The sequence below is a fragment of the Heloderma suspectum genome, chromosome 1 (assembly GCF_057233095.1).
Source record: "Heloderma suspectum isolate Gila_16-S chromosome 1, 16-S_ref, whole genome shotgun sequence".
Classification (NCBI taxonomy): domain Eukaryota; kingdom Metazoa; phylum Chordata; class Lepidosauria; order Squamata; family Helodermatidae; genus Heloderma; species Heloderma suspectum.
Window position 1 is genome coordinate 179,037,264 of NC_139458.1, and position 19,049 is coordinate 179,056,312.

The 19,049-nt window shown below is 43.0% G+C and overlaps 1 protein-coding gene across 2 annotated transcripts in view; it reads right to left on the reverse strand.

Moving 5' to 3' along the window:
• The window catches only part of LY75 (lymphocyte antigen 75), an 81,879-nt gene that overhangs the window by 7,418 nt on the left and 55,412 nt on the right, over positions 1–19,049 (reverse strand). For both annotated transcript variants that reach the window (XM_084811358.1, XM_084811347.1), the window contains exons 24-33: positions 18,522–18,651; positions 17,982–18,208; positions 15,546–15,714; positions 13,896–14,063; positions 12,060–12,182; positions 10,887–11,081; positions 10,552–10,772; positions 7,140–7,311; positions 2,811–2,975; positions 2,411–2,527 (exon numbers count right to left, since the gene is read on the reverse strand). In XM_084811358.1, coding sequence (XP_084667484.1) covers positions 2,411–2,527; positions 2,811–2,975; positions 7,140–7,311; positions 10,552–10,772; positions 10,887–11,081; positions 12,060–12,182; positions 13,896–14,063; positions 15,546–15,714; positions 17,982–18,208; positions 18,522–18,651 — 1,687 coding nt within the window. The remainder of the gene's footprint in view (positions 1–2,410; positions 2,528–2,810; positions 2,976–7,139; positions 7,312–10,551; positions 10,773–10,886; positions 11,082–12,059; positions 12,183–13,895; positions 14,064–15,545; positions 15,715–17,981; positions 18,209–18,521; positions 18,652–19,049) is intronic.

A 19,049-nucleotide genomic window follows, 5' to 3' on the forward strand; every position in this document is an offset into this window, starting at 1 on the left:
TAGGTTGTTCTCTGTGATGTTTGAACCTACAACTCTGGATTGTTGGGGGAGAAATAACAAATCATGGGTTTTAACCCAAAGACAACCCAGGGTGTCCCTAGGATGTTTAACACAGTGGAAGTGGTCGAGTGGTGGGGAGCTTGCACACTCACTCACTCTTGAACTCTCCCAAACAACCCACGGTTGAGTGAACCAGGTCAGAGTGACAAAGGTCAACATGAGGTCAAGCAGGCAGGAAGGAACCATACCTGTGAAAACACAAAGACACTCACTGATACTCGGATTATTTCAGAACGTATCAAAACATCAGCCTATGCCTGACCCAACTGAATGTTTGCAGAGAGGAAATCACAACTTATTGTACTCCTACTGGCACCAAAGTTTAGAGGAAAAGGGTCCATGACTAGTAGCCAATGATGAATAACAGGAGGAATGCAGCAGGAGGAAAGCTCTCCTGGAGACCTGCCACAGCCAGCCAAGGACTCTGATGCTGGCACATGCCATGATTCACGGATGGGCAATGCGAGGACAACTGTGGTAAGACGGGGTTGACAGCTGTAGTTTCTATATAGTTTCAACTGTACACCTGAGTTTTATAGACTTGTTTGGTGGTGCATTGCCACAGGGCACAGCTGGCTGCCCAGCTTGCCAGCACAGGAAGTCACTTTAGGTATACCAAAGAAAACGATGGGTTTATATCTTTGCTACTATTAGCTACACAGCTGTGCAGCTACACAAGACTACTCTGCTTTCCTGGTTCTAACTGCTATTTGATATATGTTTTTGCTCTGAATATTTATACTCTACAGGACTTCATAATAGTTCTGTTATGCGTATTCTCTCGTTATCTATATTGTAATGTACAAAAGGATATTGTGGTGCTGAAAACTCTTACAGGGATTTGCCTGAGCTGCTCTAGGATCAGAGAGGGATGGCAGGCAGGAGAGACCTTCTGGAGGCCACTGGCTGAGCTGCGCTGATCCTACAGGGTTCCAGCTGCAACAGGCTGGACAGTTCAAGACCTAAAAGGCTGCAGTGCTGGCAGGGTTGTGTGTGTGTGTGTGTGTGTGTGTGTGTGTGCACGTGCTGTGAACGCAGAGAACAGGGAACCCTAGGAAGGAAGGAAGGAAGGTCTGAAACTGGTGCAGGGGCATGAGGGTAGAGAAACAGGTGAGAGGAGGAGAAAAAGTGGGAGAAAGGATAGTCTCTCTAGACCTGCATATGGTAAGCAGATGCAGAGCTGATAAGGATGAAATTAAAATATTGGTTTGAAATAATGGCCCCTGGCCTCTAGTTTTGACTCAAATTTCTCTTCTCTTTACTTAAATTGAGATCACTGAAAATGTACTAAGTTACAATACGCATTATGTATTTGTATTCTATTACTGAACATTTTATTGAGCAGTTGTAATGCAGGTAATTCCATGAACGTAATCCAAACAAAAGCTCAGTCTCATTGAAATCAATGGAACTAATTAATGCAGTTAAGGGAGCAATCCTATGGCCGCTAGTCAGTGACAGCCTTGGAAGGGGTTGGTTACCTAAGTGGTACCCTTGAAAAGGTGTATTACAATCTAGTTTCTTTGTATTGTTGGATTTTTTTCCTGCTTGTTTTCTAGGGGATGAACAAATGCATCCACGCAGCAAAGCCAGACAATTTTCAGTCTAACTAAAACTGTTTGTGTTCAGTTCAATCACATTCGTTGTAAATGACACTCAGTTTTTAACAGGTTAAGAGCAGGCTTCCATCTAAGATCAAGAAAGTATTCTATGTAAATAGTTCAATATTCTTCCAGCATTTTGGACTTCAGCTGTTATAGCAAAATATCTCTTTTCACTACTAACACCATTATAACATCCTTATGGGAGCAATCCTACGGCCACTAGTCAGCGGCTAGACAGCCATAGGATACGTTGGTTCCCGAGAACCGACCTCAGAGCCCATGCTCTGAGGTCAGTTCCCGGAGAACCGACCTTCCCCCCTGCTGCGCTGCCTCACAGGCAGCTCAGAACGGCCCTGCGTTCAGAAGAGGAGCGCAGAGCGGCAAAAACGGGGGCGTTCTGGGGCGGGGAAGGCAGAAATGCCAGTACGACACATCCTATGTGTTGTCCGGCAGCCACTTCCCCCGCTCCGTCTTCCTGTGGCTAGACAGCTGAAATCGGCTGTCTAGCCACAAATGCAGGGCGGCTGAAGCACGGAGGGGATAATGCCCTCCGTGCTTGTCCTGCCCTGTATTGGATAGGCGGTCACCTCTGAGTTCGGAGGCTGCTGCCTATTCCCACTGGATTGCGCCGTAAGTCTCCTTGATTTCAGTGGACTCAAATATGTTCACCTAGAGTCTGCTTATCACGCTTTGTACAGTTTTTGTTGTTATATGTTACATATATTTCTTAGTTACTCACTCCTTACCCTTAAGCTGCATTCCAAGCCATACTCTTCCAGTGATGAAATAATGTTCTCTTAAGTGCGTACTCACAAACATGTTTTCCTCTGCATCCTTAATAGTCAAAAGTGTTGCAGAAGGGTCTAATGGGAAAATGTTAGTGGTCAAAAGAGAAAAAACATCTTGAGGTACTCATTTATTCAAACTTCCTAAAATATTTATGGTAATAGTTAAAAGACAGCATTTAAAATAAAACTGGAAAATCGTTTTTACTCTTAATTATGTATTATGCTTTTCTTGAATAAAATTTAATAAAAATATATTTAGAACACAATAATACTGAAAACATAACTCCTCATTGAAAACATTTCAAGGGATATTATGGTCTCTTTCTAAACAATGAGACGATACATAATTTGGACATACCAAGCTTCTTGCAGATGTCTTTAGCAGCATCCGCAGTATATGCTGAGAAATTGTAAAATTCCATATCAAATGCATAGCAATGATCTTTATATTGTATCCACTGTGATGATCCACCAGTAGGTCGTGGACATTTTGTCGCAATTTCAGTTTGCTTTGACCACATTTCTGTGAAAATGCAACTACTGTCATCAACGTTATTCACACATAATGAGGCTCTCCTACTCATTTAACAGGCATGTTGTTTGAAGTTTAAAACACAGCACAGCTATGACGGTTGATTCTTAGACTCAATTATCTTCTCTGATGTGTAATTGCATATCTTTGTAAGAAAGGGTTTTTTTTTTTTTTAAACTCCCAGGGACTCTTTCATGACTCATTTGGAAGCATACAAGGTCCCCTGTTGTATGGAGATTTCTGCATTAACATTGGTTTTTCTCCCCATTCCCATCCTACAAAGTGCATGGCGCTGTACAGCCTGCAAACTGTATGGCCTGGCATGGCTTGCAATTCCTTGCATTTTCCATTGAGGCCAAAAGGATGGAAAATGCAGGGCGCATACCCAAGACCTGAAAGGGCCTCCCTGCATTTCTTAAATGCTTGAAATAGCAATTTGGGAAACAATGCAATATGCAGTTAGGAGTGCGCAAGTCCTTTTGATTTAATAAACAACTGTGAAGGGTCATAACCTTTCATCTTAATCATAAACCTGTTCGTCCTGATCTCATGAAATGGGTGTGCACAAAAGCACTACTACAAGGGAAGCGGGAGTCACAACACATTTCCATCTTGCAGCTGTATGTACATATTCATTTCTCTAGCATTGTGAAGGCAACAGTGAACAGATCAGCTGCCACAGTACTGATTATCTGGTGGAAGGGAAGAGGAAGCAGGTGCCAGTCTCTGCTCAGACACTCGTTCACCCTCTCAAAGGCAAAGAGAGTTGTGTCAGAGCTGACAGTGCTGATTATTTGTCTGGCAGGAAGAAACAGTAGTGGGGGTGTTCAAGCGCTTTGGTGGGTATCCAGTCTTTTGCTGCACTCAGGCATCTCTGGAGTGTGGGCATTTTCTTGTAAAACTCGGTAGTTTAATTACATTTACTTGGAAGGAAAGCTGCATACAGTTTAAAAATTACACTGAGTTTTGCAGCCAAACCGAGCAATTTGATGGTCTTGATAGGCCAGTGGCCACTATGCTACAGTTATGCCAGTACAACACCCGTGTAATGATAGTCACAATCCTAGGCATTCCCAGCAGTAAAGCAAAAATCAAAACAGCAGAACAAGATATAAAGCAGCTATGCACTCCCATAGCTTCAACCACAAGACTATGCACCATTTATAATGTCTCTGTGTTACTAATGCAGGGAACGTACAAATTAACACATGTAATGGAACCTAGTACATGCTGCCTCCCAGACACGTGACCCCGCAGGCAGGGGAGATGCCATAATGCCTCCCTTACGAAAAGGGAGTGCAGTGGGGTTTGGGAGAAGCCACAAGCTCCATGTTTCCTCTCAGGTGGAACTGAATCTCCTGGTGCCCCAAACAGTACCAGCCTGCTAATGTTCATCCTTTTGCCAGGCAAACAGCAAGGGGCAAACAGAGAAGGGAGGAGTGTCATTCCACTCACAACAGGCAGACAAAACCCATAGCCTAGTGGGTAGAGGGTCCTCAGGAGAAGGGGTTGAGGCATGCTGTGTGTGGGGTTCTCCACTGACTTCAACTGGACTGTTTTATTTAAGCCACATGTATCGCAGGTAGAAGCACCAACTTGTGAATGAGAACAGGATTCCACATACGGAATACTCATGCACAAAACCTCCAACTCCACCCACTTTTGCTGGCATAATGGGTACACTGGCAAAACTGGCACAATGCCAGAATATCTGGTGGAAGGAGACTTTTGAGTGATGTTATCCACAACCAATGGGTAAGTCTAGGACAGGAACACAACATTTGTTGTGGATCACAACAAACTGTGGCAAATTCTTAAAGTGATGGGAGTACCAGACCACCTTACCTGTCTCCTGAGAAACCTGTACGAGGGTCAAGAAGCAACAGTAAGAACCGGACATGGAACAACCGAGTGGTTCAAACTTGGGAAAGGAGTACGACAAGGCTGCATATTGTCACCCTGCTTATTTACCTTATATGCAGAGTACATCATGAGAAATGCTGGGTTGGATGACTCAGAGGTCGGAATTAAGCTTGCTGGGAGAATTATCAACAACCTCCGATATGCAGACGATACCACCCTCATGACAGAAAGCGAAGAGGATCTCAAGAGCCTCTTGTTGAGGGTGCAAGTGGAGAGTGCAAAAGCTGGTTTGAAACTCAACATTAAAAAAACTAAAATCATGGCATCTGGCCCCATCACTTCCTGGCATATAGAAGGGGAAGAAATGGAAGCAGTGACAGATTTTACTTTCTTGGGCTCCAAGATCACCGCAGACAGTGACTGTAGTCATGAAATTAAAAGACGCTTGCTCCTTGGGAGGAAAGCTATGGCAAACCTAGACAGCATAGTAAGAAGCAGAGACATCACCTTGCCGACAAAGGTCCGTCTAATTAAAGCTATGGTTTTCCCAGTAGTAATGTATGGCTGTGAGAGCTGGACTATAAGGAAGGCTGAGCGCCGAAGAATGGATGCTTTCGAACTGTGGTGCTGGAGAAGACTCTTACGAGTCCCCTGGACTGCAAGGAGGTCAAATCAGTCAATCCTAAAGGAAATCAATCCTGAGTGCTCATTGGAAGAACAGATCCTGAAGCTGAAGCTCAAATATTTTGGCCACCTAATGCGAAGAGAAAACTCTCTGGAAAAGACCCTGATGCTGGAAAAGACCCTGATGCTGGGAAAGACTGAAGGCAAAAGGAGAAGGGGACGGCAGAGGATGAGATGGCTAGATAGCATCACCGATGCAATGAATATGAACTTGAGCACGCTCCGGGAGAGAGCGCAGGACAGGAAGGCCTGGCGTGCTATGGTCCATGGGGTCACGAAGAGTCGGACACGACTGAACAACAACAGGACAGGAACACCCCATTAATCAGTATACATTTTGTGTATGCTCACTCTGAGGTCTCCTCTCAGAAATATGTATGGGAAGATGCATGTCCTGAAAAACTTTGAAAACGGTAAGAGTTTCAGTAACAGCATTGCAAGTATTGCCATGGAAACAAAAACAATCAGAAAAATAAAAAATCTAAACAAAAATCCTAAACAGAGGACAATGGAGAGCTACCATTTTACCATAAAGGAGTGGTCTGGAATTATGAGGCTGAACTATCATTTTCTCTTTGCACTGTATGTTTCAGGTGCCTGTCCAATGGTTTTATAGAAATATTTGATTTAAAGTAAATTATTTATTAAAATGATTTATTAAAATTCTACTCTTAGTAGCTAGTCTTTAGAGAAAGCTATTATGATTACTTCCAGAACAAACAATCTAAACACATCGACCACTGATATAAATTTAGGCACATGCAACATGTAGTACCTGATAGATGGGGATGTACGTTTCCATCTGCTTAAAAAACTAATCCAGGTGGTTCAATAGGGCCTTGATGAGCACTGCCATGTAAACATAAACTGGCTGCCTACACACATATCTCCTGTGTTAGACTGGGGCACTTTACAATAAATGGGGGGAGCAATCCTATGGCTGTTAGTCAGCAGCTAGATGGCCATAGGATATCTGGTTTTCCAGGAATCAACCTCGGAGCCCGCGCACCGAGGCTGTTTCTCAAAGAACTGACCTGCCCCTGCTTCTGTGCTGCCTCACAGGCAGTGCAGAACAGACCCGAGCTCCGCGCTCGGAAGAGGAGCACTGAGTGGCCAAGCAGGGAGTTCTGGGGTGGGGAGGGTAGAAATGCCTGTATGACACATCCTATGTGTCATCCAGCAGCCTCCTCCCCCACTCCGCCTTCCTGCAGTTAGACAGCTGAAATAGGCTGTCTAGTCGCAAATGCAGAGCAGGAGAAGGATGGAGGGAATGATCCCCCCAATGCTTCTCCTGCTCTGCTTTGGGCAGGTGGTCGCCTCTGAGTTCAGAGGTGGCTACTTATCCCCATAGGATTGTGCCCCCAGTCACACTAATTTTGGTGGATTCTCCTCCAAATAACCGTTTAAGCTATATATAAAATCTAAGTCTGTGATCCTTACCGTGTTACTTGGAGGGTTTGAAACCAGTAGGATTTCCTTCTAGGGAAATGTGTTTAGCAAGGGGTGGGTGGGAGAACATCACTCTCATAATTCTTTTTTTGGGTTTATAGCCCTGAAAGTCATATGGTACATGGAAAAATGTCAAATGGCACATGACGGCAGACTCACTCATTGAGGGAGAGCAAATAGCACCATCAGCAGGATGTGTGCATTCCATACGATTCCAGAATCCTTTAGTGTCCAAGACAAAACAATTTCCAGGGGCATGTGAATGTTCATATTCCCAGTGCTGGTAGTCAAATGTGCTTCCATCAGACCACTCAAAATCAGAATCATTTCCCTGGAAAAGGAGCAATAAGATTCAGACTGCACCAGTGTTGATGTCATGCTGCAAATAATCAAATACAATGGTGGCAGGGATGTCTCTTGCGAACAGAGACAATGTTTGGCATTGAAAAGTTCAGGGTACAGGCCCATAGGACACAAATTTGTATAAAATCTGAATATGCCAATTTGTATCTCTATATATGTAAACATAGAAATGATTATTAGGGTTTATTTACATTTCACAGAATGCAGGACAAGCCAAATAGTTTCCCCCATCAACCACCCCAAATAAAAGAAATTCTTGAAATTAATTTCCACTCTACTCCTAGATTATTTCAGATCAAGCAATTTAAATTATAAGTGATTCACAATAGCTGTGAATAGGCTGAAAAAATGCACAGAAAGTGTGGGTGGTGGTTTTTTTTTTAATGAGCCCTTTTTATGCACATCCCTTAAAAATGGCAACTTTTACACCAAAATGGCATTTCAAATATTTGACAGAACATAAGCCAAAAGCAAAGGGCCACGGTGGCTTAGTGGTTAAGACGCTGAACTGCAGACCGGAAGGTCGGCAGGACAGCAGTTCGAGACCCGAGCACCGCGTGACGGAGTGAGCTCCCGTCTTCAGTCCCAGCTCCTGCCAACCTAGCAGTTCGAAAGCAAGGAATTGCAAGTAGATAAATAGGTACCACCTCGGCGGGAAAGGTAACAGCGTTCCGTGCACCTCGGTGTTCAGTCATGCCGGCCACATGACCACGGAAGCGTCTTCGGACAGCGCTGGCTCTTCGGCTTAGAAACGGGGAGGGCACCACACCCTAGAGTCGGACACGACTGGATGGGGGCACCTTTACCTTTTTAAGCCAAAAGCAAAAACCAAGGACGAATTAAGGGGTCACCCCCAATTAATTTCTTAATTCCCACCCAGAGTCTGCTCAAAATTTAATCAATTCTTCTTCAGTTAACTATCCTCATTCGTCAATCATCATTAAAGGTAAAGGTGTCCCCAACCAGGTGTCTGACTCTAGGGTGTGGTGCTCATCTCCATTTCTAAGCCGAAGAGCCAGCGCTATCCGAAGACGCTTCCGTGGTCATGTGGCCGGCATGACTGAACACAGAGGTACATGGTACGCTGTTACCTTTCCCACTGAAGCGGTACCTATTTATCTACTTGCAATTTCTTGCTTTCGAATTGCTAGGTTGGCAGAAGCTGGGACTGAAGACGGGAGCTCACTCCGTCACGCAGCACTCGGGTCTCAAACTGCTGTCCTGCTGACCTTCTGGTCTGCAGTTCAGAGTCTTAACCACTAAGCCACCGCGGCCCCCTAAGCCACCGCGGCCCCTATAAATTAAACTCCAAATAAAATTAAGTGGCATGTGATTCTGTTCAAAATGCTGGGTGCGTGGTGGGAGCAGGAGTGATGGCTGAAGGAGCGGGACATAGAAGATAGAGGAGAGGGGGCAAGGAAGAAGGTCAGGAAGGAAAGCAGAGGTGGAGGGTGAAAGGAAGAGGCAGGGGAAGGATAAAGTAAGGTCTGGGCAGTGTAGAAGAAGTCTAGAAAGAGGAAGAGGAGTGGAGTGGAGGCAAGGGGTGGTGGAAAAATGGCTCTCTCCCTTTCTCTGTTCTGCAATTTCTGGGGTTTTCTATCTACAGGGTGGGGAATTGTACCTTCCCCTCTCCCTCCAACTCACACACAAACATACGAAGACAAGAGCAAAACAAGCTGGGAAGCCCCACACTACCCCTCCATGTGCCACAATGGACATCAAGAGCAGCCAACAACAACACACACACACGACCAGGATCCAGCACACACCTAAGTTATGGGAAGAAGACTGTCCTGGCCAGATTATTTAACCTTTGAGGAGGACAATAAGCATATTTTCTCTTTCTCCCCCAATTCTCCCTCTCCATCTCCACCAGTTCTGTCCTCTTTCTCCTCCACATCTCTCTCCCTCTCTCCTAAAGGAAAATCACCTCCACCCGTGTGTGTGTGTGTGTGTGTGTGTGTGTGAGAGAGAATTTCGGGGGGCACCGCAGTATACAGGAAGTGGAAGGTTAATTTTTCCCTCCCCAGCTGTGAGCCCCCCCTGAAAATTGCGCCATCACGTGGTAATTAAGCTTTGACAAAAACTTTCCATTGATGACAATGGAAGGTTTTTTTCTGAGTTTTAATTGCCATGTGGAGGGACATTAAGGACTCTGGGAAATAAATTTAGGGTTCAAGCCCCATGGGCTGAGACACAACAATACCCCTCCTTGCAGGGAACAATGGGTATGAAAAAGATTGGAAAGTTTATGAAGGGAAATTTGCAGAATTAAAACTGCAAAGAGACAAGCGTATTTAGAGATGGCCTGAAGCTTGAAATAAGAAAATAAAAATGACCTTTAGGGAATTATATGGGATATTAAGATTTGTTTTGACTTCTGAGGAATGACAGGAGCAAAAAAGCTAGGACAATGTAGAATATGGCACCTCATGCCGCATATGAAGATTTGACCTAAGAATTTCATTTTCCTTTTTCTATTGTAGTTTGTAGCACTTGTGATTGTGCAGAAAATCCATTCAATGGATTGACAATTTCTATTTTTACATGTAGGTAGTTGTAGGCAGCCTCAGCCAACTATCTAGATCTACAAGCGCACGTGCAGTCACACACATATACACAGGCTTTCACCGCGCCCTAATTTGGCTGCGCCTGCTAAACCCTTTCTGTCTTTTGAATTTTATAGGTTATTCACAGCTCTGGTGATCTCTCAGGCCTTCTCTGTACATTAGAGATTGGGACACACAGTCTGAAATCCTGTGCATGTTTGGGGTAAGACCCATCAAACTCAGTGGGATTTACTCTTAAGTAAATATGTATAGGACAAGCTGCCTGTCATTTTCACACCATTCTGAGTGATAGGCCATTCTCGGGGGGGGGGGGGGGAGGAGAATACGACAGCAATCTGATCTGACTCGAACATGTTGCCAAAATAGTTTTACTACGATCTATTATTCCTTCATGTCCTTCGCATCCCCACTAGCAGCTCTGTGTTAGAGAGCTTTGGCTACTGGGTGGTATAAAAATGTAATAAATAAAAGAAATTTAAAAATGTATTCATATGCAAGCAAAATATTCAATGTGGAGGCAAAACTAATATATTATTGACAAAAGAAAAAAGTGGAAAACGGACTAAAAACCTCTGAAGACAACTGCACAGGGGTATGGATACACAAATAACAACCATGACAGCACGGATCAGACTTACATTATGACTGGATAAACCAATCCACAGCGGAAACCCATCCCTCTTTACAACATCTTCCAGAAATATTTGATTGGATTCACTGTGTATGCTGGCTAAATCTCTTCCTTTTTGTTTGCATTCTCTCCATGCGTCATACCAACTGAGCTGTTTTTGAAGAATCCAGTATGTGATGTTTTTATAGGGTACTACCGTAGGCAGTGGTGGTTTGTCTTCTTTGGGCCCTATTTTAATATTAAAACAATCATTAAATGTTTTCATTTTCTTGAATCTAGATATATGTAAGATAATGTCAGTAGGTGTTTGGAAGTTCAATCCAAATTAGAAACACTCCTTACCCATTTCTATTTTACAGACGAAGACACTGTGTAGACTGAACTGAAAGGGTACCGAGGTATGAGTGTAATTGTAAATATCCCAAAAACCATCCAGGCTAACACCAGCAACAAAATTATTATTCTTTATATAAGGTCTCCCAGTTCTCCAGTTATTGTACGACAGGCGTGTATCATCAGACCACTTTAGAACATTATCTGTGGGGAACATACACAAAGTTTTCATACCGAGTACCATTGATTCTATTAAAAAATATAACAGTGCTGAAAATAACCCACACCTGGTCAATATTAGTATTACCTGAGTATCAATATCCACAGACACCTGGTCTAGAAGGGATGTATCTATTGCATCCTATTTGGATGTAGTATGGCTTGTTGAAGGTTTCATTGGGTTAAACCCAATGTTACACAAGCTGCCTTCTGCTCATGCAGTGGGAGTTTCCCTTCCCCTCCTCCCCCTCCAGAGTAGATTTGGGGAGCATGAAGGGGTGCGTGTGTAGGGAGTGGGAATTCAATCTGCCAGCTGTGTCCATTCCACTGGGAGAATGACACCACTGGATACAACCCATTATTTTTGCGACACATTTTTCTTGGAGTTTCCCCATTTCAAAATTAACTCCAGAAGAAATTAGATTAATAAGCGCACATACATAATAACGTGCACACACTCAGATAAGCATTCGTACAAGATGTTTAAAGTAGTTAAGTGATCTTAAATCACACCGTGTATTGTGTGTACTGAAGGACTCGGGAATGAAAAATTGCTGTACTTGAACAATAATCAAATAGCACTTCGAACACCAGGAACATTAGACATTTGCCGTTTCTTATGGACTCAGATTAATCATGACAAATTCATTTAACTACTATGGAGGCTCAAACGTTTACCCAGCCTGTGTTTTCTGTAAGTTGTCATTAACTGCTACAGTCAAAATAACCTTGAATAACGGCAGAATTTTCCAAAGCAAGTGAGTTTGGAGAATCTCTCCCATTAACTTTTATTTGACAATTCAATTCAATTAAATATAACCTTGATACCAATTCAGTCTCATTTCCCTCTACAAATAGAATTTGGCTGCAAATAATGTCACTGTAGCTTTGGTCTCTTTGTACGTTTAAAAAGGCACACATGTAATAACAGGGCTTTACAGATACAAATAACTGAAAACCTACCATCAGCCTCATAAATCAGACCCAACCACAGCCACTGAACAAGGCCGCTGAAAGTACTAAGCTGCTCAACAACAAAATCATTTTCATCTTCATCCCTGATATTCAAGAGAGAGGCATTTGAATCTGTTAAAACAATTCAAAAAGTAAAATCACTGAATTAATTTGGCAGGATTCCATGCACAGTTCATAACATTCATTTTGAGGAAGGACTGACCAAGATTTAGCCATTTAGTTCTTAAATAAAAAAAAGAATCTGAAATGACAATATTAAGTGAAAGAGGTCGGGTTCTTAGGTCTGTATGAAAAGGCTTGCCAGACTGGCACACCAGCAAAACATTCTTTTTTAAGCTGCTACTCTGGCCAATGAGATGTGAAACAGGAGGTAGTTAAAAGAGTGTTGCTGCTAAATGGTTGAAGGCAAGGAGCCTCATATCCTTACTGGAACGAGACACTATGTCATAATTGAGAAAGGTGGTGGTTTTGCTGGCATCGTGCACACATTGGCAGTACCATATATGATACAGGCATGTTTTGTACTCATTGCTCTTTATCGGAATGGCTTCTGCAAACGGATGTCTTGCCTCACCAACCTTCTGGAGGTCTCTTAGAGCATCAGCAAGCATGTATATAGGGGTGATATGGTATGCCCTACGTACTTGGACTTAGGCCCTACGTACTTGGACTTGCATACAATCCTATTGTGCCCATGCACTTGTGGGAACAACCATTTCCGTAATGGGGATTCCATGCTTCTACAAATAATCTGAAATGAGCGGAAATGCTCCTTCCGGAACGTGGCAGGTGAGCAAAGCTCATTTCTGGGATTTTTAGAAGCGTGAAAGACCTATTGCGCAAACAGAAGCAAAGGAGGTGGAAAGGCTCCATCGGATACTCCCCCCAAAAGCTTTCAACAAAGTCTCTCACCAAACTCTTCTGAGTAAAATTAAGAGGACAGATTCGTGTATGGCAGGGTCTTTCAACGTAAGGGCCAAATTCCATTTTGGAGAAGCTTTTGAGGGTCTCATTGTGCGTGGGGGCAATGTAAAAGGAGGCATGCCAAAATAACAGCGTATTTTAGCTTAAAACCCTTACTGCCAGTAACTAAGCTTTAGCAGAGGCTTTTCAACAGCCCCGGCACAAGCTCTCCTGTCGCCTGTGGCAGGAGAGCATATGCGCTGCTGCCACATCATGCCCCTTCCCACGTCACGATTCTTTTCCATTCCCGCCACTGTGTTGCACCCCTTCCCCTTTCATGGACTATAGCCCACTTCATCAGTTCTCTTAAACATAACCTAACAAAAGAAGAGGTCCACCCAGGTTCATGCTAGCAAATTGTAAATCTAGACAGCAACAGATGTCTTTATTGGAATGTCTTCTACATTTGCAGTGAACAGACTGAAAACATGGCCAGAGAGAACCATACATATAATTTATTTCTCCAGAGACATACAAAACTTAATTTAACCTCCACTGCTGTACAGATAACTCTGTTCCTGTTCACACACAGGATCACTGCTTGTTTTCTCCAAATTATAATGTACAACTGCATGGACAAATGTTAGCATGACCCGGCTGGTTACTCGGAGACAGCTGCATGATTCCCATGACTTCAGGTCTAGAAAAAAACAAGTCTGTGATAATGGAACTGACTGCCAGCAGTCTCCATGGATTGCCCGGTCTACACTATTCTGCACATGGCTATACATGATCAGATGGAGAGACTAAGAGGTGCTCTCAGGCATAACAATGTTATTCAAAATTGTACGTAGACAATTCAGAAGCTTTCAGAAGAAAGCTTTCAGTATTCAGAAGAAGCTTTAAACAGGAACTGCTTACTCATCATCCTACAGAAATGGTGGGCTTCATCCGATTTCAATCCTTTCCATCTATCTTTTGTTATCATGAACGTGTAACAACTGTTTCGAAAAGCCATCCATGGTGTATTCTTGATCTTGTGTGGACATTTAATAGATTCATAATATACTTCTGATTTTTCAGTTTCATCTGAAAAAATAAATCACATTTCTTTAAGGCACTACTTAATTCCTACAATATATATAGAATATAATCAGTTGACCTAGGATGCAACTCTCATCAACTGAAAATTATGGGATTTTTTGTCACTGACCAGTATGGTCATCAATGCTATCTGATTTTTGTTGGTCAATGGAAATTCAGTATGTCTGGCTGCTAGGAATGGGAATGCAAAATTGAATGCATAGGACAGAATTTTCAGACCTCTCTTGTGAGTCCAATTTGGACTGATCAGCATTGTTAGTGTTTCTCAGGTAGATGGAGCAACATCTAGGCTCTATTGTGCCAAACACTAGAGCAAGCTCAGTATTTTTCAGAGCCTCTGAAGGTTTGGGGGAGGGGGACATGGATTTTGAGTCACTTGTGCTTCCTGTTCTCTACCTGTATATGTTTTTATCATCTGAACAAAACTCACACATCTTCCCTTACAGCAAAATGTGTCAGCTTCAGGTGTCAACAGACGTCATGCATCACTCCATAATAGGGAAGGAGGGATGTATGAGTTCTGTTTGGAATATTACAGATTTACCAACATGGGAAAGGGAAGCATAAGTGACTTGTGATTCCCTTTCTGCATATGGTATCATCCAAATTGGATCTCAAAATGTATGGAAGTGCACCACCTTATATACGAACTAGATCTCTCTGGACTCCCCAGTCCTCCTAGAAATGTCTCCCTGGCTTCTCCCCCAAATGCCCAGCTCCTCCCATGTCATTTCAACTCCAGCCTAATAAGCGCATAGCAGTCATTAATGCATGACCTCCATTATGGTGATCCTTTTGGAAATGACACTCCCACTTCGGAAAGTTTTCAGTCTTTACTGTTTATAACTGTAAAATTATTTGTGCAATTCCCTACCCACATTCATACCTCTTTACCCATCTCAGTTTGCAAAATGTTTCTGTACTGGTGCAGATATTATATTGGTTCCCTGCAAAGCATGGTTTTCAAATTAGGAGCCACATTTTGGGATGCATGCTTCCTCCCTCTCTTTTCCATAGCAAATCCCACATCCCTTCTCTTACTTGCTTTAGCTATGGCTCTGCATTACTTGACTCTGCCCATAATTAACACTAGCCAGATTTACCCACAACCACAGTATACAAGACCACTTCAAACTATGATTTCAAATTCTGGTTTATAAGGGAACCATGGATTAATGCTGAAAACCACACATGGGAGTGGAAGGTGCAGTTTCTTTCAGAGAGGTGAGGAAAGAGAGACATCCCCCAGGATTACTCCCAATTCACAAACCAATAGTTTGAAGGAAGCCAGAGTTATTTCAGTACTGGGTATGAATGGTGCCCTGTTGCTATGGATAGGATATTTTAAATAAAACACAGAAGCCAAATACTGTGTTTTCTAGAATATGATTAAATGTTTTCATTTTTGCTTTTTAAAATATTTCAACAAAAGCATTCTCAAAGCAGTAGTAATTGGAGGATTCCTACTTCCTGGCAAGTAGCAAATTGTTCCTGGTTTTTCTGTGTAACAATCCGCTGTTTTCCAGAATCCATCACTATCCAAATACACACAACTGTCAATTAAATCTCCATCTTCTTCGGACCAGCGACTGAAACTAATATGTTTTTTATCGGACCAGTGATAATGTATTCCATCCTAGTGGTATAACCATAACGAAAGGTTAGCATGATAAAACTTGAAAAAACAAAACAGAAAGGCAACTCTCAACTTGACTACGTTATACCAATAGACTACTGTCTGTACAGAGCTAAATATTTGGAAATAGTCCTCACTTGACATAAGCCCTCTTCAGGCATTCAAAATGAATGCTGAAAAAGGGCAGTAGGACCATGCATGCAAGCCCCGCCCCAGTTCCCCCATGGGAGGAAGCATCCAACCTTGTGCATTCAGCTATTCAGCACTGGGTAGGCCTCACCTGGAGTACTGTGTCCAGTTCTGGGCACTGCACTTTAAGAAGGATGCAGACAAGCTGGAGAGGGTTCAGAGGAGGGCAACAAGGATGATCAGGGGACTGGAAACAAAGCCCAATGAAGAGAGACTGAAAGAACTGGGCATGTTTAGCCTTGAGAAGATTGAGGGGAGATATGATAGTGCTCTTCAAGTACTTGAAAGGTTGTCACAGAGAGGAAGGCCAGGATCTCTTCTTGATCATCCCAGAATGCAGGACACGGAATCATGCGCTCAAGTTACAGGAAGCCAGACTCCGCCTGAACATCAGGAAAAACTTCCTGACTGTTAGAGCAATACGACAATGGAACCAATTACCTAGGGAGGTAGTGGGCTCTCCCACACTAGAAGCATTCAAGATGAGGCTGGACAGCCATCTGTTGGGGATGCTCTGACTTGGATTCCTGCACTGAGCAGGGGGTTGGCCTCAATGATCTTATAGGCCCCTTCCAACCCTACTATTCTATGATTCTATGAACAAAGTTTCCACGTGTGTTCAGCTAAACAGGCTTAGAAGCATCCTTTGGAGCTTTGTGCTGAACACACAAAAGTCTGAAGCCCCCTTCACAAGGGTGGGGACATGGGAAGTGAGGCGAATATGCATGGCATTGCTGTCCCCTTCAGCCATTCATTTTGAATTCCTGAAGGGGCCATAGTTCTTAATGAATGTGTGTTACAGGTACACTGCAGTTGTTCATGAACGAGCCAACGTGATTCAATGGATTGTGCTGGTCACAAATACAGGAGACTCAGGTTCAAATCCTGAATGTATTGCATGTATCTGTTTTTAAAAATCTAAGTAGCAACTGTGTGCGTGGGGAATCATGCCATGCAGGGAACAGGTGTTAATCCATCCCCCTTGCATCATGGTTCTCATGAACTCCTCCAAAGCTATTTGTCACAGAAGGGAAGTCACAAGTGGCACTAATGCCAGCTTGGTGCCTGTAGTGAGTGGCAGCTTGGGTGCGTGTGTGATTTTTTACCAGGACTGCAGTGTAGAAAAAAAGAGTTAATACCTCCCTTTGTGCACAGCATAGTACTGACCCATGCGAGTACAATGGTTGCTATGTAAAATGTAAAAAAACCCACTTATATTAACATATTTCACATATTGGCTAGTTCAGGGGTAGGCAACCTTGTGACTGCAGATGGCTGGGATGGCAATTCCCAGAATCCCTGATCATTGGCCATGCTGAATGGGATTTACGGCAACTGTAGTACAAAACACCTGGAGGGTGTTTTGTACTACATCACTAGCATCACCCCTAGTTTATCCTTAAAATATACTATGAACGCCTTCCCCAATCTGGTGCCTTCCAGATGTTTTGGGCTTCAACTCTCATCAGCCCCCGCCAGGATGGCCAATGATTGGGAATGCTGGGACACGTAGTCCAAAACATCTGGAGGACACTATAAGCCCTTTGGAGAAAGAGTGGGATACAAATGTAAAATGTGCCTTCACTGTATTTCGTATAAAATTATATCCAAGATCTGTGGGTATAAGTGAACTTGTGTATTTAAGGGAAAAACCCAGTGGTTGTTTATGTCAATCTGTAGTTAATGGGGTACACAATTACTTTTGCAGGTTAATCCTAGCGGTTCTGGAACAAGTTGGGCATAATTTGGTCCTTCAGCTGGTCTGAATGGACTTAACTTTCTGTCCAACGTGTAGTGCCCGTTGTGTATCATCAGGCATTTTAAACAAGTATTCATGAACATGCTGCTGCCCCAGAGACAGAACGAGCAAAAAAAGGGCTGACAACGTGTAGTGCCCGTTGTGTATCATCAGGCATTTTAAACAAGTATTCATGAACATGCTGCTGCCCCAGAGACAGAACGAGCAAAAAAAGGGCTGACATTTTACTCATAGCATTTAAATTATCTCAGTACATTTCCTCGCACCCCCGTTTAGTATTCCAACAGTATGTTTTGAATGAGAGTGAAATGAGCCTTACGTCTTTGCTGGAGAGTCCAATCCACAGTGGGTAACCATGATGGGCAGCCTGAGAAGCAAGGAAAGCCTGCTGATATTGTTCTGTGATGCTAACCAGCTGCATATTATTCTGCATGCACTCCTGCTGTGCAGCAAACCACGTCAGGTTCTTCAGAATTATGGTGTATGTGACATTTAGATAGTTCATGGTGACATTAAGCTCTTGCTGTGTCTGGTTTTCTACACCCTCTAATGAAGAAACCAAATTATTAAGCAGGACAAATGGTATCATTCATCAAACAATATTATCTTTAGCAGCAACAATGTTTCCTCTCTCTCTTTGGGGTCTGGGGACATGTGTTCTTCCATCACATGTTACGTGCTTACTATGGCAAACATTTCTTGGGACATTTGTGGTACATGGGGTTGCCATGTAAAGTATGATATAGCAGCAGTTTCTCAGGAGAGAGGCTGTATGCAGACAGAGGTCATGTGTTTGCCAGGATCACAGATTTCTCAACTCATGAACACATGGATATTCATTCGGGATTCTGACCCTTACCTGGATTCTTTTGGCATATGGCCACAGACTTGATATCAGCACATGAAGTGAAATTCCAAGATCCGACATATAATGACTTGGGATTGTTCAGCAAAACACCACACTGGTTGTTTGCTTCCTCATTCAAGAACTGAAAAAAAAACAACACCCAGAAGATGAAGTGACAGACATTTAATCAACAATCCCAGCATATTCTATAAAAAATAATGAAGCACTATTTTGATCACTGATACGTAATCATATTGCACTTTAAGAATTATCCAAATAAAGTATACATTGGCTCTGTTTGTATGTAATGATAAACTATGTGACTAAGGGTGCAATCCAAAATCAGCAGTCTGCCATTTAAATTTAGTGGCAAACCACTACAGGGACTCCAAAGTGCCAAATTTAGCTTGTTTTCAAGCTAAATATGGTCCTTTTGAGTCTCTGTAGCAGTTTGCTGCCAAATTTCGAAGGCAAACTTCCCATTTTTTTTGCCGGTGATGGCAGCAGGAGTGTGGCTCCCAGCGGCTAAAAATTGGCCCC